General features: G+C 43.6%; 2 protein-coding genes across 2 annotated transcripts; both read right to left on the bottom strand.

The window, feature by feature from the left end:
• Positions 1-606: 606 nt before the first annotated feature.
• On the bottom strand, positions 607-11975 carry LOC130373810 (uncharacterized). The gene is made up of 4 exons (XM_056580439.1): positions 11876-11975; positions 8587-8819; positions 1817-1949; positions 607-1255 (listed from the first exon to the last, which is right to left on the bottom strand). Exons 1-4 carry the CDS (start codon positions 11973-11975, stop codon positions 729-731), a joined length of 993 nt encoding a protein of 330 aa, XP_056436414.1. The 3' UTR covers positions 607-728.
• A 2014-nt stretch (positions 11976-13989) lies between these two features.
• LOC130373834 (zinc finger protein 665-like) lies at positions 13990-21953 on the bottom strand. Its single transcript, XM_056580468.1, has 9 exons — positions 21634-21953; positions 20679-20812; positions 19799-20082; positions 18847-18913; positions 17986-18269; positions 17037-17103; positions 16322-16434; positions 16002-16068; positions 13990-15762 (listed from the first exon to the last, which is right to left on the bottom strand). The coding sequence occupies exons 2-9, from the start codon at positions 20767-20769 to the stop codon at positions 14261-14263; spliced, it is 2475 nt and encodes an 824-aa protein (XP_056436443.1). The 5' UTR covers positions 20770-20812; positions 21634-21953; the 3' UTR covers positions 13990-14260.
• Between the last annotated feature and the right edge of the window lie 492 nt (positions 21954-22445).

Genomic DNA, 22445 nt, shown 5'->3' on the forward strand with positions numbered 1-22445 from the left:
TGCGTCATTTGACGCGATCGCCCGTTTCGTGGGCAAAACATTGTCATTTGATGCGATCGCCCGTTTTGCGGGCAATTTTTTTTACTGTTTCGATTAAACAATTAAATACAATACAATAATAATAAATACTTTTTACAATGAATTGCGAAAAAATTAGAGCCGTCAAGTGCTTAAAATATTTAATCGCATTAATGTCATAGTTAACTCACGATTAATCGCAAATTCTTTTTCTATGCTAAATATCCCTTGATTTTTTTGTCCCATAATTCTTCTCATTTTAATTCTCTTATCAACATGGTGAAGTGCATCGGCTTGCCTTGTGCAAATGATTTTTTATTGATAACAACATTGGCATATACTGATCAAAACAGGACGATACAAAAAAAGAGCCTATAGTGCAATTAAACGACTGCTTCATAGCAGTCGTTTAATTGCACATAGCAGTCAGGCTACTGCTTCTTTGTTTTGAGCCAAAGAAAAAAAAAATCTTTATTTATTTTATTATTTTATTAATAAAATAATTGCGTTAATCGCGCAATACATTTTTTAACGCTGTTAAAATTGGTTTGCGTTAACGCCGTTAATAACGCGTTTAACTGACAGCTCTAGAAAAAATATATACATAATTTTTTTGATTCAAGACCCTCGCATGCAAGAATGAGTTCACATCTGAGTGTAGGCTAAAACGCGATGAACTATTTACAAGTGCAAAAATCCCAACATATTCTTTATTTTGCTAACCACTTTGCTGACGAAGCATTGTAAGGAAAGTTTGTCTGGTACATTCGATTACCTCGCTCAGTGTAAACGTGCGGATCACACAGGGGAAAAATTGTGCATAAGACGGGCATATTTGGCGGTATAAAAACATTTACTGAACCATAAAGGTGTGGGCTTTCTATGGGTTTGTTATAGAATTGTAACAGAGGAAGCCTCTCTTTTGGAGGGTGAATGAGAAGATGATTTCCAACCTGCACACTCAGCTCCTCGCGGCAGACCAGCCGCTCACCGCGCTCCAGGCTCTTGGCCACGCTTTGGTCCGCAGACAGCGAGTTCAGGGACTCCACTTCTGACGCGGTGAAGAGGGTGTCATGGCCGTCCGTCGCCAAAGGACCCTCCCCTTTTCCGTAGACACTCAGAATCTTCAGTTCCTCGCTGTGGCTGGACCAGTGGGAGGAGCCAGGGGCGTCCACACCCAGACTCTCTGAGGTGGCGTTGCGCTGAGTGCTACGGTCTCCAAAGGCATCACAGTCTTCTGCAGAAGGAGAAAAAAAGGAAAAGGTATATTTACATTTAGATATTGCATAAAGGGAGGCATTGTGTATTTGTACACGTGAAAGAAACTCTTTAAATGTATGCAACATTGACACAGAGGGTTTAAAATGTGTACTGCTGACAAAGATTCACAGTTTTGGAGAGGGACATCTCCTCCAGCACCCTCCTCCCTAGACTCAAAGCTCAAGTGGTTGGCCAGGTTAAGGACACTCAACGAACACCAGCGCAAAATTATCTGAGCACCACATGACATTCGAGGCAAGCGCAATAATTATATTTTGACACTAAAAAGCAACAACGTGTCCTTCCCTGTAAGCTGCTCAGCTAACATTTATACATTTTTAACCCTTCTGGGCTCTTGACTGATTCCATCTTTGAATTGCAACTCCAAGTTTAACTTTTAGCAGGGTGCTGGGCATGATGCTTTTTCAAAGAGGACCAGGCTTTTTAGCGCAGGTAGAATCTAGCGTCAGCCTAGAATCTATGCTGCCTAGAATCTACTACATCAAGGGAAAAAATACTCAATGTAGAAAGCACACACCTTCACTTTTAAAATGGGGCTGCGAAGTTTTTAAGGATAGCTGTGTGCCTACAGTACGTGTTTCCAGGTGGTCTGTCTGGCAGGCAACATCCCTTGAGAGAAGCTGCTGAATGTAAGCACTTGATGAGCTGGCCTGCGTAGAGACAACAAAGTAAAATCAGTACTCAATTTATTACATTGTATATATTCCAGGTGCAAGTTGTAAGAAGATATAAGATAAGCATGTTTCGTGAATTACATTAGCCTAATACTTAAAATTAGTTATATGAAATGATATTACATCCTTGATTTGTTTACATATTTTATAGTTCATCTCATCAACTCAATACCATGACATCAAGCTCTGCAGAAATCTGCTAATAACCCTTTGATTTGAATCAGGTGTGAAGGAGAAAACATGCCTATAATAGTGTTCCGTAATTGTCATATTCAAACCACACTGGGTGACTCAATAAAACTCCCTCAAGAAAAGATTTGATAAGTACATTTAGTATAAATGATAATGTGTCATTCAATTTGATATCTCATTCAACTTAAATTGGAGTGGATAAAAGTGTGATTAACCGCGAGTTGTCTCACCAAACGATGTGATTATAACTTGTAATCTTTGTCCAGCCGTAATAAATACACTATTGATGGAGATGGTTTCCCCTATTTTTGTCCTTTAATCGTATTCCTTTGCAAAGATTGACAATGAATGGTCTAACAAATACCTTCATGAATAACGTGTGTGTGTTATAGTTGTGTTGTGACGCTAAAATCAACGTAGCAGACTAGTAGACGACTACTGCCGCACAGCCTGGTGTGAGGTTTGTCCCATTTCCGTACATCCAGCTGTTTTCGATTTGCGTTTCTTCCTCAAGTACGTACGGTAACACCGGGATTCCACCGGACGCGTTACGGCAACGTTACGGCTGCGGCACGTCTTGGCCGCGACTTTGCCCTGCTCGCATTTCCACCGGGCGCGTTACGGCAGCGCAACGCTGCCTTGCGAGCCAGCCGTATTCACGCGAGATCACGAGATCCCGCGATAATCCTAAACCTAATGTACTAACCTTCCACTCCCAAAACTACTGCAATTAAATGCCAGGCTTTGTCCTTTCTGACATTGTTCTTATAAAAAGGATGATTTGAGACCCTTTGATTGATTGACTGCTGACCTGGGTCCAGTTGCACCAGCAGAACGTAAGGTCCCACTTAGGCTACGTTGAACGTAAATCACCCAAACGTTCGACTTAACACTCTACTAAAATAATAGCAGTTGCACCAAGCAGATAGTTTCAACTTAACACTAAGTTATAACTTATCTTTTACACCTCCCCTCTAGCTGGTGTAAGTTCCATACTAACGATTAAGAACCGTTAAAAGAAAAAAACGTAAAAAAATTTCAACACTAACGCAGGGTAAAGATGATGGCTATTCGTTTTGAGCAATGGGAAGAGGAGTTTCAATGCGATATGCGCCGGGAACGGATTGTCCGTGACCGTATCGATCCATTTCTTTATTATGATGATGTTGAATTATATGCGCGATTTCGGTTTTGCCAGGTGGAATATTATATTTATTTATTTATTATAAAATCCGCCATCAAATAGCTTAACCTCACGCCTATACCGTCCAAGCAAATTTTAGAGAATAAATGACTGAAAACTGTATTGTTTGCCCTCTCATTTGGGTGCTAACGCGTCTTCACTCGGGTAAGGTGGAAACTTGTATTTCCTGTTTACATTGTTATCTGTCAATGATTGGCTTGAAATTATCTAAACGTCATTAAAAGCGACACTGGTACACTTTATGCACTACTAGTAACGTTACAACTTAAGTTATGGTGGTGCAACCAAAATTTAGAACACCTTTAGTTTGACACTAGCTACGTCGAGCGTAGGGTTAAGGCAGACTTTACACCCGAACTTATGATCGGCTTTACGTTCTGCTGGTGCAACCGACTGCTGGTGCCACCGGTCATGACGTAATAATGTTGGTGTTTTATTTATTGTGTTTTATTTTGAAAATTGAGCGGAATGCTCTATGGCTTTTACTTTTTCACTTCCTGCCCTAATCAATCTGCTCTGTTGAAATTGACGCGGTTCAGCAGCGGCTCGCGGCAAAAATAGGAATGCTACGGAATGATAGCGCTGCGGCGCGGCACGCCCCTCCTGGGACGCTGCTGAGACGTTCCGCAGCCGCGCCCGGTGGAAATGGTCTCATTGATTAGAGTGGAACCTATCTGCTGCGGTGACCGCGACCAAGACGTGCCGCTGCCGTAACGTTGCCGTAACGCGTCCGGTGGAATCAGGCCGTAACATAGCAACTACGCACGGCTCATCAGTAAATCAGCGTAAAGGTACGAACACACCAGACGCGTACCCGCGTAAAGATTTACGCGCGTAACGCACCTAAAATGTTGCTTGACCATTTTGTGTCAAAAATGGTCCTACGCATACGCTCCTAACGCGCCTACGCTCCCGCGCCTAGATGAGTCCATGTCCATGCAAGTGAACGGAGCGTTCCCTCTTCGTCATAACTATCAAACCAAACATCCTTCACATTCACCGAGCGAACATTACGAAAGTAAAATGCACATTTCTCGCTAAAAATGTTTCCATAAACGCATTTAATGGCGTAACTATGTTACTATTTCCAACCAGAATAAAGAAAGTTGTCGGCCGTGGCTGCGCTGGAGTCCGAGGTAGGAAACCCAAACGCCGCCGTGTTTGGGTGATAGAGTTTAGATCGGGTTAGATTAAATAATCTCGGATATAAATAACAATAATCTGGTTAAATAACTTCACATGGTGTGTCTGGTGTGTTTCCAGCATTCGTAGTGTTGATCAGCAGATATATAGTCCGCCAAGACGTTGAGGTTGCTTAGTAACCAGAGACTCTGTCCATGCAAGTGAACGGAGCGTTCCCTCTTCGTCATAACTATCAAACCAAACATCCTTCACATTCACCGAGCGAACATTATGAAAGTAAAATGCACATTTCTCGCTAAAAATGTTTCCATAAAAGCATTTAATGGCGTAACTATGTTACTATTTCCACCCAGAATAAAGAAAGTTGCCGGCCGTGGCTGCCATGGACATGGCTGCGCTGGAGTCCGAGGTAGGAAACCCAAACGCCGCAGTGTTTGGGTGATAGAGTTTAGATCGGGTAAGATTAAATAATCTCGGATATAAATAACAATAATCGGGTTAAATAACTTCACATGGTGTGTCTGGTGTGTTTCCAGCATTCGTAGTGTTGATCAGCATATATAGTCCGCCAAGACGTTGAGGTTGCTTAGTAACCAGAGACTCTGTCCATGCAAGTGAACGGAGCGTTCCCTCTTCGTCATAACTATCAAACCAAACATCCTTCACATTCACCGAGCGAACATTATGAAAGTAAAATGCACATTTCTCGCTAAAAATGTTTCCATAAAAGCATTTAATGGCGTAACTATGTTACTATTTCCACACAGAATAAAGAAAGATGTCGGCCGTATGCTTCTGTCCAAGCTCACTACTCTCTGCCAGTGACGTCGGGTCAAGCTCAACGCTGATTGGGCAACGCGGCTAATCGTCATGCGTATGAGCGTAAAAAGTTCAATTTTTTGAACTCTTGAAATGTACGCGCGTATATATACGCGCGTAAATATACGCTCGTAAATATACGCGGCTAACGCGGGTAAAATGTTGCTTTAGCGCATGTAACGCGTGTACGCGTCTAATACGCGCGTAAACCAATGGTTCCCTATGGAAAAATTTACGATTTTATACGCGAGGTACGCGGGTAACGCGTTTGGTGTGGCCGTACCTTAAGGGGGAACAGGAACTGGGAGTAACTGGCAGTATCATGGACCAGACGGAAATACGTTCTCCCGCTTCTGTCTTTGGTTTATTTGACTTAGCTAATATAATTGTGTACGAGTGTACGAAATAATATGTGTCTATACTAAAAAATACATTTGAAATGACAAGTTAAAAGTAGGAATGTCTTAAGTCTATCAAATGCATGAACCCTTTTCCATATTTCCGGTAAGTCATTGTGCTGTGCTGCTGTGCTGTATTGATGTTTGAGAATGTGCTGCCGGATCCGCCACCAGATGGCGCCCGAGATGGGTTAAACGTTTAGACCCGCCCACATTTAGCTCCTCCGCTCGAAAGCGGGAGAATGTATGATACTGCGCGGAATTTTCCTTAAATGTGGGCGGAGTTAAACGTTTAAGCCCGCCCACATTTAGCTCCTCCTCGATCTGCGGGTTGCAGTCAGGGGCACTTGGGAACTGGGGGGGAACCAAATCGGGTGCTACAGCGGCCATGATTTAGGCCCAATCTCAATCCTTTTCTACATAGAAAATCTCAACCCTAGCCCTCGCTGTTGCGCGTTCACGCGCCGTGGAGTCATGTCCCAATACTGTTTAAATGTAGCTTAAGGGGAAGGGGGAGGGCTAACATCCCCTCAAAATTGCGATTTTCGATGGGCACCCTCAAAGCGATTCAGTTCTGACTTGCTCCCACAATACCTTGCGAGAAAACGGAAAATCAAGAAATATCCTAGACAAGATGGAGGACGAAAAGATGCGAAAGGATTGGAAAAACACAAATGTAAGTATTTTCTCTGTAATTAACTAGTAATTATTTTATTAATTATACTCTGCAGCCCGGCCGAGGACTCTCGGAAGATCGCGAAAGTCTGTGGCCGATTTTCGCGGAAGATCGCGAAACTCCCCGGCCGACTTTCGCAGGCCGCCCGACCCCGGTTCTCGGCCGGGATGCATGCCCGATCACGGGCTCTGCATCCCGGCCGTCGACCGGGCTGCAGACCGGGCTGCAGACCGGGCTGGATATCATGTCGTATGATATCCAGATCTTCCATGTTCTAGTGACTCCAGGTTAAAAATAAGCTTTACTATACTAATATATTAGATTAGATTAGATTAGATTAGATTAGATTAGATTAGATTAGATTAGATTAGATTAGGCTTTATTGATCCTTTTGGGATGACTCCCTCAAGGAAATTGATTGTCCAGTAGTTTACAGAAAGAAACACAACACAATATTAAATTATATACAATACAAGATAAACAATACACTCTAAGATAACTATAAAAAGTAAAATAAAAAGTAAACAGTAAAGAATAATTATAATATAATATAAGATAAACAATAAACTCTTAACTAACTATAAAAAGTAAGCAAAAAACAGTAAACAGTAAACAATAAACTCTTCTAACTCATCTAATATAGAAAGTAATTTTAGTAATATTATTAGTTATTAATTATTAATATTCTATAAGTGATATTATATATACTAATATATATATTATATAAGTGATATTATATATACTAATATATATATTATATTAGTAATATTATATAAATATTATTATACTAATATATTATAGTATATTAGTAATATTACATGGTTAATCAATGTATTTTTTGGCAGTACTATATTGTGTACATAGCTATTATATATTGTACATAACATATGGCCATATCAACCAGTTCTGGAATATAATTTCTGTTTCCTTCTTATTCGTTTTCTTTCAGGACTTCGTTGAGTCCACTGCCACCAGCCCCCCCCACCTCTCCCTCATGCTCCTCCACCCCTGGCACCTCTTCCACCACCCCAGACACCCCTTCCAAGAGGAGAGTGCCAGGGGGCAGGCGAGGCATGAGGAGAGCGAGGCAAAGTTGGCGGAATGGTGGAGAAGAAGTGATTCTCCACCATTCTCTCAAAAGCTGAGAGAGTGTGTGTGTGTGTGTGTGTGTGTGTGTGTGTGTGTGTGTGTGTGTGTGTGTGTGTGTGTGTGTGTGTGTGTGTGTGTGTGTGTGTGTGTGTGTGTGTGTGTGTGTGTGTGTGTGTGTATTTTTAGGTGTGCGTGTGTTTGTATTTTTAGATGCGTGTGTGTGTATTTTTAGATGTGTGGTTCAGTGTTTCTTATTTAAATAAAGTGTTTCTTCTAAAGTGTTCTTGTTCTTAACCGATTATTATCTAAGGGTGCACTCACACTAGGCCATCTGTCCGTGGCCGTGGCCGTTTTAGCACCTAACCGTGCTCAAATCTGCCAGTGTGAGTGTGGCCAGTCTGGCTAATACCACCTTTAACAGTATTATTATTTTTTTAACACTTTATTTAAACATGCCAATTACAAAATATAAATACCATTTCAGGTTAAACATCTTTACAATGGGTCTTGCTCGTTGCCCGAGACAATGGCAGCCAGTCTGTCTCTTGTAACATTACCAGGGGTCTGGTTATCTGCTAGGGGGCACGGGGAGGCCATGATGACGTCACAGGGTAGGGTTGTCCCATTTGGTAGGGGATCGGTTAGGGGTAGCAATGAGGGGTAGCAATGAGCATGAGCAATGAGGGTTAGGGTTGAGATGTAGGGTTGAGACAGTGAGCAAAGAAACGGGATTGGGCCTTAGTCCGCTGTCCTTTCTTATAGGTCCATGGTATTTACACACATAACTGTCTTGTTTTTGTTTTATTTATTTCTTATTGATTATGTTTATTTATTTATTTATTTTTTCCACAATGTCTTGTTTTTTTAAAAAATGTTTGATGACTATATGCTATGTAAGGTGACCTTGGGTGTCTTGAAAGGCGCCTCTAAATTAAATCTATTATTATTATTATAACTGATGCTATCTACCGTAGCATTAGCGACAGTAACTTGGCTGTTAGCTGTAGCGCTAATGCTAAAGTAACTTTATAATGGTAACAACGGAACAATATACAGTAAAGCAACACAATGATATGGCGTCAGTTAACTTACTTTTTCGAGGTTTGTAGCTGAGCCATGGAGAGTTGGTACTGATCCAGACTTGATTCTCAGACGTTGAGCAAGTCCAGCTCTGTATTGGCCCAAGTTGAGGAAGCAGTCGTCAGTGAAATGTTTGGCGCAGACAGGCGCATTTCCAGAGACAATAAAATTAACCCACTGGTTCTTCAGCGGCTCGGAGGAAGGAACAAAATATAGACTTTTGTGTTCATTTGTACATCCAAACACTTAGCAACTGCTATGCTTCGCTCGTTTGCGAGCCGGTGCGTGTTCCAATACCCGTACTTCCATGAGTACACTTAAAGGAAGTACACTATCTGCACTATCCGTACTCACTTGAGTACGCTAATTTTTCAGATGTGAGCGCTGTTCCAAATCGAGTACTCCGTGGTGCACTAACCGGAAATGACGATCACGACTGCCGCCGTGGCTCCTCCCCCGCAATAAACATCCCGCTTTGAACGGTGAACTCTTTACGCCTAGCAGCTATAAAAACTACAAAATGACTCTATTAATGCAGGCTATGTGGAAAATGCGCCGACTTTGTCTCAGCCTGGCTCCGCCTCTTCCGCTACGTAGCTAAGATGGCTGCCGTTGAGTACGGAGAGTGTCCTCTGCTTCGATCCACACTTCACGATTAGCCCATTTTGAGTACGGCATCCGGGTCCTTGAAGTATACTTCTTTTCGCCGGATCTGAATTGGAACGTACTGCGTACTCAAATTTTGAGTACGCAGTACGGACAGTACGGGTATTGGAACACGGCCATGGTGTCTCTCAAGGAAAGAACTACAGCCGTTTCTCAATTCGCGTACTTGTGCGTGCTCGTGTGCTCGTGGACTCGTGAAACGTCATCAGTCGTTGCCCGAGCACTGTTCCAATTCGAAGCACGCATCAAGCGAGTACTGTCGTAAAACCCGGAAGTGTTCTGGATGCGTGCTCGATATCGCCGTTTCACCGAGCATGCATCGGAGGTGGCTCGTGTGTGCTTGCTCCCGCTATAAATCCCAGGATGCATTTCGCACTCGCAGCAGTACGAGGGCGGACAATATGGAGAAGACGCACAAGTTAAAACTGTAGCTTAAATTACTCTTAACTTATATATATATTTATATAATATATAATATAATAATAATAATAATAATAATAATAATAATAATAATAATAATAATATATAAATATACATATGTAAGGTCGTGTGTGTATAGCTTATACACATGACAGGACACTCATATCTTTTCAATTGTTATTCATTCAGAATATTTACATACTATTTGAAAATGAAAGAGGCTGGGATTTTGTTTTATATCATTTGTTTATATTGTTCAGTAGTATATGCCTAACGCCCCGTGCCCACTACATGCGTCCGTTGCGTGATCCCCATTGACTTTAACGCCCCGTGCCCACTACCGTCCCCACGGACGCATGTAGTGGGCACGGGGCATTACGCCCCGTGCCCACTACATGCGTCCGTTGACTGATGTGGGAAGGCGTGGCTGACTGATGGGGGAGTAGTCTTTGCAGAGGCATCCGTCAGCCAATCAAATCGCTTCGCCGGGTTCTTCCCGCTACTTCCTGCTTGTTGCGATGCAAGATGACCCGCTTTCCATGCAGTATCGTCAGAGGCCGAGTCGCGTCACAGTGCTTAAATGTGCATACGCGATTGTTACGTCCCCCGCTAGGGGAAGGGGTGGCAACATAAAACCAGATGTCTTTGGTTAACTGGAAGTTGTTTATTTGTTTATTTAGCCCAGAGCATGGGATAAGTTCCCGTGTAGCAATTAACAAGAACCTCGATCAACCAACAAATAACCATTCGAAGACCCAATATGGCAAGCTTCATATCCAAGGCCAGCTGCCGTGGATGTTGAGCTCGCCCGTGCTTTATCCTCCCGGATCCTCGGCCCTCCGATGCAGCAGCCAATCACGTCCGGGGACAGGCACATCAAAATTAACATAATGGTCAACAAATCACACGCGGGGAAAAACACATGATCATTAGCATGAGCATCGACAAACTGAGGATTTTACCCATGAGGGCGGGGTGTCAATCAGCAACCGTACAGCGATCTGATTGGATGACGGATCCGTCGCTGCCAAAAAGTTGAAAATTTTTCAACTTTCTGACGGAGCCGAAGGCTCCAACGGAACGGACGGATCCACAATGCATTGCGCGTCCGTCCCCATTAAAGTCAATGGGGATCACGCAATGGACGCATGTAGTGGGCACGGGGCGTTACCCGCACATGTTTGAAATAAACTATCTAAACTAAAACTAAACTATATATATATATATATATATGGATATGGATATATATATATATATATATATATATGGATATGGATATATATGTTATATTTTATATTATATTTTATTCTTAATATTTATTTATTTATTTATTTGTGTATGTATATCTGGAGTTCGTGACAAAAATAATTTCCCTCTGGGATTATTAAAGTATTTATCTATCTATCTATCTATCAATGATGTGAAGACAGTCCATCAATTCCTTTGTTTTATCCACTGAATCCAGATTTAAAAGGGTGCGCATACTAAAAACTGATTCTCCAGCTGATCCAAGCCTCCGGTACAGTCCTCCTTTGCCTGGAATAGCGCCCCCACTGGAGAAGTACATGTTCTACAGTCTCTCTTTCTCCACACTCACACCTGCCATCTGGGTGTTTGCCAATCAGAGCCAGCCCACTCCTCAGCCCACAGTGTCCAAGCCTCAGTCTTGTGATTGCTACATCATCTTTTCTTATGCACCTAAAAGTGCACCTATCTTTATTTACATTTTCCTGTATTGTAAAGTACGCCCTTCCCTTCCTCTCCTTCTCCCAAGAGTTTTGCCACCTTTCCTTTAGAGCCCTGTTTATTTTTTCCATGTACTCGGGTACCCCATATTGCAGATGAATTTGCACTGTTTCCTCCTTCTTTGCTTCCTCATCCGCCTCCTCATCCGCCTCCTCGTTCCCTTTCACACCCACATGAGCCGGCACCCAGAGAAACCCCACCTCCCTCCCCGCCTTGTAAACTCTGAACACAGACTGTAGTATTTCCACAATTAAATCCGGTCTGGACTTGGATTTTCCTTCTTTTATTGAAATGAAAGCTGCAGCTGAATCACTAAATATTGTTGAATACCCCTGTTTATTATCCTCCACTCATCGTAAGGCCCATAAGACTGCCACCATCTCTGCTGTGAATACTGACATATGATCTGAGACTCAATACCCTATTCTGTACCCGATTTCAGGAATGCTAATACCCACTGCTACTTTACCACTCTCACGCTCCTTTGACCCATCAGTGTAAATGAGTAGATGGTCTCCCCATACTTGTTGCTGCCAGACTTCTATCTCTTTTACTACACCCTCTGACATCCTTGATTTGCTTACTCATAAACTTGGACAACACTGGGATCTGGGATCAGCCATGACGGAGCAACTGAGCGACACACTGGAGAACAAACACTAACATCCCTAATACCAATTTCCTGCGCCACAGATTTAAGATTTTCTGCAAAGTTAGTTTTAGTTTTTCTTATTCCCATAAACCCCCAATGATCACCCAGTAGGTCTTTTGTTGGTAACACTTCCCTTTGTCCTTTGAGCTTCATTAGGTATTTCAAGCCAAGTTTATATCTTCTTAATACTAGCGGCATCTCACCCATTTCTATTAGTAATGCTGCTATTGGAGTTGTACAGAATGCTCCACAGCACACTCTTAAGGCTTTTGCTTGGACTATGTCTAATTTGTTTAACACTGAAAGAGCTGCTGATCCATAAACCATGCATCCATAATCAATTGCTGATCTTATCATTGCTCTGTAAATCAAACCCTGTCCGACTTGTTCTGAACTATGTAGGTCGACCATCATTTAACACCACTAGCTGTTTTTTGTCTATAAACTCTTCTACAATTTTCCCATTCCTATTTCTCTTCTTGCTTCCCCACAGATCATTATGTGCATTAAAATACCCAACCCACACCATTGGTTCACTAATCCTATCCAAAATTTCCTGAAAATGAATCTCCTCCAACTTGATGCAGGGGTTATACAAATTAACAATGGAGATTTCCCCCCGGTCAGTCCACACTTCTGTGACAACACATTCCCACACTGTATCCATCTCCATTCTTCTATATTGAACTCCATTCTTAATAAAAGTTGCACACCCCCCTCCTGCCGTACTCCCTCCTATCACACTTATATCCCGGAATTCTAAAATCCAGTCTTGGTTTCAACCAAGTCTCCTCAATGCAAATTAATTCTGGCTTTTCCTCAAAACCATCCAACATTTGTTTAAACTCTTGCCCATTTGCAACCAGACTCCTGGCATTCCACTGCATTAAATAAAACATAACACAAGGGACACTAATCCCCATCAGAATCCCCATATGTACTTTCCATTTCCTCTTCCTCATTAGCATCCAAGCTTGGATGTTGACCTCCAGGCCGTCGGGAAAATATCCTTTTAGTTTTGATATAGTGGTACATTTTAATTATTTTGCATTGGTTCTTATTGGTTTGTTGAATATACAGGTTCCTATTCGATGAACGAAACATCAAAGACGTATCAAAGTTAATGCATGTGGAACCATTTGGGGGCGGTGAATCCTCCTCGGTGCAGTTCACCTTCTGAACTGCAGACACACACACACACACAGCAAGTAAAAAGAAGAAAGACCGAACACAAACCCTACCCCTGTTACTGAACACACAACATGATGAAGGATTCATCAAGATAGGCTTGTTCTCCTTTCCCAACAGTAACTGAATTACTCAGAGTATTGAAGAAACACTTGTCACTACACTGTCTTGTTTCAACACATTGTAGTAATTTGGAGCCGATTGGACAATTCAGCCAATGAATCTAATAGGCTACCTCCCTCAGCAGCATTCGTGCATTGCACAACATAACTACATGCAGAGAGAAGTGATAGTTTGTTAATTAGCAGAGAGCCGTAAAAGCACTTTCTACCCATTTCAGTGGAGGAATTGGACTCCTCAATCACGCAATGTTATACTTAAAAGGAACAAGTAAGTTACATATTAATTAAGTCTTTTGGCATGTAGCATATAAAAAACGGTCCCAAACTGCATTTGAAATAGACCTTGAGACTCGGGTAAAACACTATAGGACATTGATCATGATATGCCTCAATATCAGAATAACAAGCATGGGTCAAATAGCAATGGCTAGTGGAATGAAAGTGAAAGGGCCCTGCAAGTCAGGATGTAGGCTATGAATCAGAATACATTTTTAGCTAGTGGGCATCCCAGAAACCAATTCTATATTTTCTTGGGGAGGACCCCCGTCCATTACTGCACCCCACCCACGAATTGGATCACCAGCCGCCGCTGCAAACAGGGAGTGAAGGGGGACCAATGCTAGGAATCTTTGTGACTTTGTCCCGTTAGAATAATGCTGCATTCTAGAGGGAGGACCGGCTTAAACTGAGCATCACTGAGATCTAGACATTTAACCAGGGACCTTTTAAAATGGATCATCTTCAATCATCTTTGTCCTAGAAATAAGTTATTCAACACAGACATCAATTATTAATAAAAACAGAAAGCGAATCAAAATTGGAAAGCATTTAATCGTAATGAAAAGAAAAACTAAAAGCAGTAATTTCAACCAATACAGGACAGAGGTCTCAATCAAAGCGTCCCGCTGCCCCGTGCCAAAGTGTGCTTGAGCATGTGCACACGCAAATTGCTTGGGTCGCTGTAGCTGGCATCGCACTGCAGACACACGCAGGGCCTCCCCCGGGAGTGAGTCCTCAGGTGGATCTTCAGGGTGTCTTTCTGACTGAAGCACTTCTTGCATTGGTCACACTTGTAGGGCTTCTCGCCGGTGTGAGTTCTCATGTGGATCTTCAGGTTGCTTGTCTGACTGAAGCCCTTCATGCATTGGTCACACTTGTATGGCTTCTCGCCGGAGACCCCGGAGTGAGTCCTCATATGGATCTTCAGGTTGCAAACACGACCGAAGCGCTGTTTGCATTGGTCACACCTGTAGGGCTTCTCGCCGGAGTGAGTTCTCATGTGGCGCTTCAGGGTGGAGCTTTGAATGAAACACTTCGTGCATTGGTCACACCTGTAGGGCTTCTCGCCGGAGTGAGTTCTCATGTGGCACTTCAGGGAGGAGCTTTGAATGAAACACTTCGTGCATTGGTCACACCTGTAGGGCTTCTCGCCGGAGTGAGTTCTTCTCATGTGGCACTTCAGGGCGGAGCTTTGAATGAAACACTTCGGGCAATGGTCACACTTGTAGGGCTTCTCGCCGGAGTGAGTCAACATGTGGAACTTCAGGCTGCAGCCAAGACTGAAGCACTTCATGCATTGGTCACACTTGTAGGGCTTCTCGCCGGAGTGAGTCCTCATGTGGATCTTCAGGGCGGAGCTTTGAATGAAACACTTCGTGCATTGGTCACACTTGTAGGGCTTCTCACCGGTGTGAGTCGACATGTGGAACTTCAGGTACTCTTTCTGACAGAAAGACTTCGTGCATTGGTCACACTTGTAGGGCTTCACCCCGGAGTGAGTCCTCATGTGGATCTTCAGGTAGTCTATCCGACAGAAAGACTTCGTACATTGGTCACACTTGTAGGGCTTCTCGCCGGAGTGAGTCGACATGTGGCGCTTCAGGGTGGAGCCAAGACTGAAGCACTTCATGCATTGGTCACACTTGTAGGGCTTCTCGCCGGAGTGAGTCCTAATGTGGCGCTTCAGCCGGCATTTCAGACTGAACCGCTTCGTGCATTGGTCACACTTGTAGGGCTTCACCCCGGAGTGGGTCCTCATGTGGACGATCATATTGGCATCGTTGGGAATAACCTTTCCACACAAGTCACCGGGCCGGTTCTTGCGGCCGCCCTGATGCCCAGTCAGCTCCTCAAGGCGGACGAGCCTCACGCTGCAATTCAGGCTCTTGGTCACGATGTGGTCTGCGGACGGCGAGCTCAAGGCCTCCAGTTCTGACGCGGCAAAGAGGGTGTCATGGCCGGCCACCGCCAGAGGGCCCTCCCCTTGTCCGTAGACGCTCAGGATGCGCAGCTCCCCGCTGTGACTTGACGTGTGGGAGGAGCCAGGGGCGTCCACACGCAGACTCTCCGAGGTGGCGCTGCGCTGCGTGCTGCAGTCTCTGATGTCATTGTCTTCTTCAGAGAGGAAAACAGAGAAAGTGATGTTTTTAATTAATCATTTTCACAAAGGTATGTACTTTGTACACACTTGTGTGTTGGAAGAATCATATTTGGACATTCTTTCCAACTTCTATTTGTTGATTATGCATTATCCTTGTAGCCCTTTGGATGGTCAAGGGTTAAAGGCTCCTGCTGAGAAGGCAGAATCGAGTACATTCTCAGTTGATTTCTTTCATAGATGCAATGTGACTAACCTAGGGCGGGGAAGCCTCCACCAATATCCTCTTCAACCTTGATTGAAATGGTGTCTGGGGTCTGCTGCTTTCCACATAAAGAAGGAAACACACACAAGACATATTCTTTCATTTTCACAGAATAGCTGTTAATCCCCACTACCGACAGATTAGGCATTTTTACACTGCACTTGGAACGACCTGCAATTTCAATGTCTTCCCTGTGTATTTTTTTTTTTTGATCTAAGACCCCCGCATGCAAGAATGAGTTCACATCTGAGTGTAGGCTAAAACACTATTAACAAGTGCAAAAATGCAAACATATTCTTTATTCTGCTAACCAGCAGTTCCTCGCTGTGACTGGACATGTGGGAGGAGCCAGGGGCGTCCACACCCAGAATCTCTGAGGTGGCGCCACACTGAGTGCTACGGTCTCCGAAGGCATCGCAGTCTTCTGCAGACGGAGAAAAAAAGGAAAAATTAATTGTTTTGACACATTATTTGAATAAAGGGAGGCATTGTGTATCTGTACACGTGAAAGAAACTCTTTAAATGTATGTCACATTGACAGAGGGTTTAAAATGTGTACTGCTGACATAGATTCACAGTTTTGGAGAGGGACGTCTCCTCCAGCATCCTCCTCCCTAGACTCAAAGCTCAAGTGGTTGGCCAGGTTAAGGACGCTCAACAAACACCTGCGCAAAGTGATCTGATCACAACATGACTAGCGAGGCAAGCACAATAATTATATTTTGACACTAAAAAGCAACAACGTCTCCTTCCCTCTAAGCTGATCAGCTAACATTCATACATTATGAATTCAGTGATGTTTGAGAATGATAAACCAGCTCATGTGGCATCCGTCTTGAAACCCTTCTGGGCTCTTGACAGATTCCATCTTTGAAATGCAACTCCGAAGTTTGACTCGTGTTTTAGCAGGGCGCTGGTCATGATGCTTTTCAAAAGAGGACCAGGCTTTTTAGCGCAGGTAGAATCAAGTACATTCTCAGTTGATCATGGTGGTTTTCTTGCATAGATGCAATGGGTATTACTAACCTACGGCGGGCAAGCCTCCACCAATATCCTCTTCAACCTTGATTGAAATGGTGTCTGGAGTCTGCTGCTTTCCACATAAAGAAGGAAACATACACAAGATATATACTTTCATTTTCACAGAATAGTTGTCAATCCCCACTAACACATTATGCCTTTTCACACTGCCAAGCTGATTCCGTCACGGCTTGGAACGCCCTGCAATTTCAATGTCCTATGTAAAACTGAGGGGTAAAATCCCCCTTCGTCTTGGAGCTGGCTTTCTTGGTACACCGGAGAAGGCGGGCCTACACACGGAGAGTAGGACTCTTTACAATGAATGCAAAATATATTTACATATTTTTTGATTCAAGACCCTTGCATGCAAGAATGAGTTCACATCTGAGTGTAGGCTAAAACACGATTAACTATTTACAAGTGCAATAATCCCAACATATTCTTTATTTTGCTAACCACTTTGCTGACAAAGCATTGTAAGGAACGTTTTTCTGGTACTTTCTCTTAGATCGACCATCTTTCGTCTTCTTTAAATGCAACTGCATCACCTTCTCTCCCATGATGGTCAGCCGCTTATGGATTTCGCCGTCTCTCCAGGCATTCATGTTGATATCGCTGCATCGTCTCTGTTGTAGAGACAATGCAGCAACACCTCCACCCAAGCCTCGCCCCTCGAACCGCAAGGCTGTCTTATCGCATTCACATCAAAATGAAACCGCCAATATGTGTAGGGACAGAGAGGGTTAATAGGGGTGCGAAATACAGCCCGTAAATTACCTCGGTCAGTGTAAACGCGCGGATCACACAGGGGAAAAGTTGGGCATAAGACGGGCATATTTGGCGGTGTAAAAACATTTACTGAATCATAAAGGTGTGGGCTTTCTATGGGTGTGTTTTGGAGTTGTAACAGAGGAAGCCTCTCTTTTGGATGGTGAATGAAAAGATGATTTCCAACCTGCACACGCAGCTCCTCGTGGCAGACCAGCCGCTCGCCGCGCTCCAGGCTCGTGGCCGCGCTGTGGTCCGCAGGCAGCGAGTTCAGGGCCTCCACTTCTGACGCGGTGAAGAGGGTGTCATGGCCGTCCTCCGCCAGTGGACCCTCCCCTTTTCCGTAGACGCTCAGAATCTTCAGCTCCTCGCTGCGACTGGACATGTGGGAGGAGCCAGGGGCGTCCACACCAAGAATCTCTGAGGTGGCGCCGCGCTCAGTGCTACGGTCTCCAAAGGCATCGCAGTCTTCTGCAGACGGAGAAAAAAAGGAAAAATCAATTGTTTTGATATATTATTTGCATAAAGGGAGGCATTGTGTATTTGTACACGGGAAAGAAACTCTTTAAATGTATGCAACATTGACACAGAGGGTTTAAAATGGGTACTGCTGACAAAGATTCACAGTTTTGGAGAGGGACGTCACCTCCAGCACCCTCCTCCCTAGACTCAAAGCTCAAGTGGTTGGCCAGGTTAAGGACACTCAACAAACACCTGACATGACATGCGAAGCGCAATTCTATTTCGACACTAAAAAGCAACAACGTCTCCTTCCCTCTAAGCTGATCAGCTAACATTCATGCATTATGAATTCATTGATGTTTGAGAATGATAAACCAGCTCATGTGGCATCTGTCTTGAAACCATTCTGGGCTCTTGACTGATTCCATCTTTGAAATGCAACTCCCAAGTTTGACTCGTGTTTTAGCAGGGCGCTGGTCATGATGCTTTTCAAAAGAGGACCAGGCTTTTTAGCGCAGGTAGAATCAAGTACATTCTCAGTTGATCATGGTGGTTTTCTTGCATAGATGCAATGGGTATTACTAACCTACGGCGGGCAAGCCTCCACCAATATCCTCTTCAACCTTGATTGAAATGGTGTCTGGAGTCTGCTGCTTTCCACATAAAGAAGGAAACACACACAAGACATATACTTTCATTTTCACAGAATAGTTGTCAATCCCCACTAACAACACATTATGCCTTTTCACACTGCCAAGCTGATTCCGTCACGGCTTGGAACGCCCTGCAATTTCAATGTCCTATGTAAAACTGAGGGGTAAAATCCCCCTTCGTCTTGGAGCTGGCTTTCTTGGTACACCGGAGAAGGCGGGCCTACACACGGAGAGTAGGACTCTTTACAATGAATGCAAAATATATTTACATATTTTTTGATTCAAGACCCTCGCATGCAAGAATGAGTTCACATCTGAGTGTAGGCTAAAACACGATTAACTATTTACAAGTGCAATAATCCCAACATATTCTTTATTTTGCTAACCACTTTGCTGACAAAGCATTGTAAGGAACGTTTTTCTGGTACTTTCTCTTAGATCGACCATCTTTCGTCTTCTTTAAATGCGACTGCATCACCTTCTCTCCCATGATGGTCAGCCGCTTACGGATTTCGCCGTCTCTCCAGGCATTCATGTTGATATCGCTGCATCGTCTCTGTTGTAGAGACAATGCAGCAACACCTCCACCCAAGCCTCGCCCCTCGAACCGCAAGGCTGTCTTATCGCATTCACATCAAAATGAAACCGCCAATATGTGTAGGGACAGAGAGGGTTAATAGGGGTGCGAAATACAGCCCGTAAATTACCTCGGTCAGTGTAAACGCGCGGATCACACAGGGGAAAAGTTGGGCATAAGACGGGCATATTTGGCGGTGTAAAAACATTTACTGAATCATAAAGGTGTGGGCTTTCTATGGGTGTGTTTTGGAGTTGTAACAGAGGAAGCCTCTCTTTTGGATGGTGAATGAAAAGATGATTTCCAACCTGCACACGCAGCTCCTCGTGGCAGACCAGCCGCTCGCCGCGCTCCAGGCTCTTGGCCGCGCTGTGGTCCGCAGGCAGCGAGTTCAGGGCCTCCACTTCTGACGCGGTGAAGAGGGTGTCATGGCCGTCCTCCGCCAGTGGACCCTCCCCTTTTCCGTAGACGCTCAGAATCTTCAGCTCCTCGCTGCGACTGGACATGTGGGAGGAGCCAGGGGCGTCCACACCAAGAATCTCTGAGGTGGCGCCGCGCTCAGTGCTACGGTCTCCAAAGGCATCGCAGTCTTCTGCAGACGGAGAAAAAAAGGAAAAATCAATTGTTTTGATATATTATTTGCATAAAGGGAGGCATTGTGTATTTGTACACGGGAAAGAAACTCTTTAAATGTATGCAACATTGACACAGAGGGTTTAAAATGGGTACTGCTGACAAAGATTCACAGTTTTGGAGAGGGACGTCACCTCCAGCACCCTCCTCCCTAGACTCAAAGCTCAAGTGGTTGGCCAGGTTAAGGACACTCAACAAACACCTGACATGACATGCGAAGCGCAATTCTATTTCGACACTAAAAAGCAACAACGTCTCCTTCCCTCTAAGCTGATCAGCTAACATTCATGCATTATGAATTCATTGATGTTTGAGAATGATAAACCAGCTCATGTGGCATCTGTCTTGAAACCATTCTGGGCTCTTGACTGATTCCATCTTTGAAATGCAACTCCCAAGTTTGACTCGTGTTTTAGCAGGGCGCTGGTCATGATGACTTTCCAAAGAGGACCAGGCTTTTTAGCGCAGTTAGAATCTAGCATCAGCCTAGAATTTATGCTGCCTAGAATTTACCAAATCAAAGAAAAAAAAATACTCAATGAGTAATGTACACACCTTCACTTTTAAAATGGGGCTGCATAGACTTTAAGGACAGCTTTGTGCCTACAAATATGCGTTTCCAGGTTTTCTGTCTGACAGGCAACATCCCTTGAGAGAAGCTGCTGAATGTAAGCACTTGATGAGCTGGCCTGCGTAGAGACAACAAAGAAAAATCAGTACTCATTTTTTTTACCTTGTATGTATTCCAGGTGCAAGTTGTAAGAAGATACCAGAGAAGCATGTTTAGTGAATTACATTGGCCTAATACTTAAAATGAGTTCTATGAAATGATATTACATCCTTGATTTGTTTACATATTTTATAGTTCATCTCAACAACCCAATACCATGACATCAAGCTCTGCCGAAATCGGCTAATAACCCTTTGATTTGAATCAGAATAATAGTGCGTTTCAGGTACACTTTTTTGCCCGTTAATAACCAGTTATATCTGGGAGTACAAGAGGGTAGAAGGGGGCGAAAACACGGGTTACCTGGAACGCACCATATGTATTTAGGATGAGTTGAACAGGTCAATCTCCTCATCAGTAAAACGCTAGAACTACTGCGGTCCAGTGGCCGGTAGAATACAGTTGTATTCGTTTGTTGTAGTATGAGCAGACATTGTAAAACATTGCATTCCCTTGGTATCCAAGCAGTAGAGATCAGTGCCTGTAGCCCCTTTGTTGAATTGTGCCCATTCTCGTGTGATGCCCCATGCTTGCTGAGATGCACACTCGACTTACAGTGTGTGTATTTATAGGAATGATTGGGCGGCCATGTATTAGTCCACTGTCCTTTCTCTATAATAGGTCCATGGTATTTACACACATAACTGATACTATCTACCGTAACATTAGCGACAGTAACTTGGCTGTTAGCTGTAGCGCTAATGCTAAAGCAGCATTAAAAATTTTAACAAGGTAACCATACAGTAAAGCAACACAATGATATGGCGTTAGTTAACTTACTTTTTCGAGGTTTGTAGCTGAGCCGAGGAGAGTTGGTACTGATCCAGACTTGATTTTCAGACGTTGAGCAAGTCCAGCTCTGTATTCGCACAAGTTGAGGAAGCAGTCGTCAGTGAAATGTTTGGCGCTGCCGTGTTCTAGCAACGGGACGGCCATATGTTCCTGACCTCATCTGACTCCCGCGCTGCGTTTGTATCCAGTAGGCGTGGCCTATGACGTATTGGCTCCGGCTTCCTCATCCGTCAAAAGATGCTGCCAGCATAGATATGTGTTCTATATATATCTATGGTTGAATCTCGAATCTATAATCCGTCCGTCCATCTTGTTTCTTCTTCTTCTTCTTTTTTTGAGTTTATTTGGCGGTTATCAAACCAATATGGTGCATTACCGCCACCTACTGTTTGTTTTAGAGCTTCGATGGAGGTTATACGTTATAAACTATGCAAAAGAACAAAAGTAAATAAACAAAATCATATAGATAGAAAACAACAGATTAAATTATAATCTGTCAAATAAACCTGTTGCTTTTAGATAACTCAATACATGTTTCCATGCTGGTGGTCTCAGTGAGGAAAAGGAGAGTAAACCCTCTAAGGTCAAGCTTGTTTGACCCAAAGCTTTAACATTTTTCAACAGCTCCCTTCTCTCCAAATTGTACGCTTCGCATTGTAGTAAAACATGCTCCACTGTTTCTCTTCCATTGCATTTTGGGCAGACCCCTGTTTCATGTTTGCCTATGATGTTCATACTGTGGTTAAGACATGTGTGCCCTATGCGTAGTCTTGTGATGATAACCTCACATCTTCTGTTCC

The sequence above is a fragment of the Gadus chalcogrammus genome, chromosome 20 (assembly GCF_026213295.1).
Source record: "Gadus chalcogrammus isolate NIFS_2021 chromosome 20, NIFS_Gcha_1.0, whole genome shotgun sequence".
Taxonomy (NCBI): Eukaryota; Metazoa; Chordata; class Actinopteri; order Gadiformes; family Gadidae; genus Gadus; species Gadus chalcogrammus.

Bases quoted from the DNA above. Each gene is read 5' to 3' on its own strand.
- LOC130373810 (XM_056580439.1), bottom strand. From the start codon at position 11,975: ATGTCAGAGGGTGTAGTAAAAGAGATAGAAGTCTGGCAGCAACAAGTA. The intron at 1,950-8,586 runs GTAAGTTAACTG...GTCTCTACGCAG, and splicing joins CAGCTACAAACCTCGAAAAA to GCCAGCTCATCAAGTGCTTA. The intron at 1,256-1,816 runs GTGTGTGCTTTC...CTCCTTCTGCAG, and splicing joins GCCCCATTTTAAAAGTGAAG to AAGACTGTGATGCCTTTGGA.
- LOC130373834 (XM_056580468.1), bottom strand. From the start codon at position 20,769: ATGTTGCCTGTCAGACAGAAAACCTGGAAACGCATATTTGTAGGCACA. The intron at 18,270-18,846 runs GTTAGTAATACC...CTCCGTCTGCAG, and splicing joins TGGAGGCTTGCCCGCCGTAG to AAGACTGCGATGCCTTTGGA. The intron at 15,763-16,001 runs GTTAGTCACATT...TCCTCTCTGAAG, and splicing joins TGGAGGCTTCCCCGCCCTAG to AAGACAATGACATCAGAGAC.